At 29.6% G+C, this 767-nt stretch overlaps 1 protein-coding gene across 1 annotated transcript in view; it reads right to left on the reverse strand.

The window, feature by feature from the left end:
• The window catches only part of LOC119586318 (inositol 1,4,5-trisphosphate receptor-like), a gene marked incomplete at its 5' end in the record, with an annotated part of 125,834 nt that overhangs the window by 15,928 nt on the left and 109,139 nt on the right, over positions 1–767 (reverse strand). Inside the window, 1 exon segment of the mRNA XM_037935029.1 lies at positions 297–405. Within this exon segment, the coding sequence (XP_037790957.1) occupies positions 297–405 (109 nt within the window).

Genomic DNA, 767 nt, shown 5'->3' on the forward strand with positions numbered 1-767 from the left:
CTAGTCCCAAAATTAGTTATTGGCATATAAATAATCAGTGGAAGTTTTTAACAATAATAATTCTGGCAACATATGTTTGCTCTACAACAAATGTTTGGAAATTCTGATGTGCACTATGCACTTACTATATAAGAACATAAAAAAAAAATAATAATTACATATCTACTCTGGAAAAGAGATAAATGCATTAAAATCACAAATCACACAAAAAGAAACTCCAGAAATAAAGTCGTTTTCCTTAAAATTAAGCCTGAGATTTTAAAATGAGCCAAAGAAAACAACACAATGTCAATTACCTTCTCTCCATACTCTGAGTCAGTTATCATATCCTTGAGTGTCTTCAGAACTTGTATACAGAGCTTCTCATCTTTCTCCTCCAGCAACACCTCACAGTGATGAATAAGCCTTGGATAAAGAGAGAATGTTCTTTGGTTTCTCTTTATTGCATGTAATATTCACTGATCTATGAGGATAAAGATGTAATAATTTTTTGCCTTTTGAGTTTGGAGATTTGTATACTTTATTACTGATTAGCAGGAAAAAATATTTTGGCAATGAAATACCCTATATTTATAAATCCATAGGGTCTTATAACTACATTTTTTTGCTAATATACACAAAAATATTTTTTCTTGCAATGTCAAAGACAAGTTTGTATTTTATTTCTGAATTACAGGATATTATCAATGACAATGAAAAGATGCAAAAAGTTCATACAGCAAATACTCCGAAAAAATCTAAAAGGCTTGGAATCAAGACTATATGAT

This window comes from Penaeus monodon, chromosome 21, assembly GCF_015228065.2.
Source record: "Penaeus monodon isolate SGIC_2016 chromosome 21, NSTDA_Pmon_1, whole genome shotgun sequence".
Lineage (NCBI taxonomy): Eukaryota > Metazoa > Arthropoda > Malacostraca > Decapoda > Penaeidae > Penaeus > Penaeus monodon.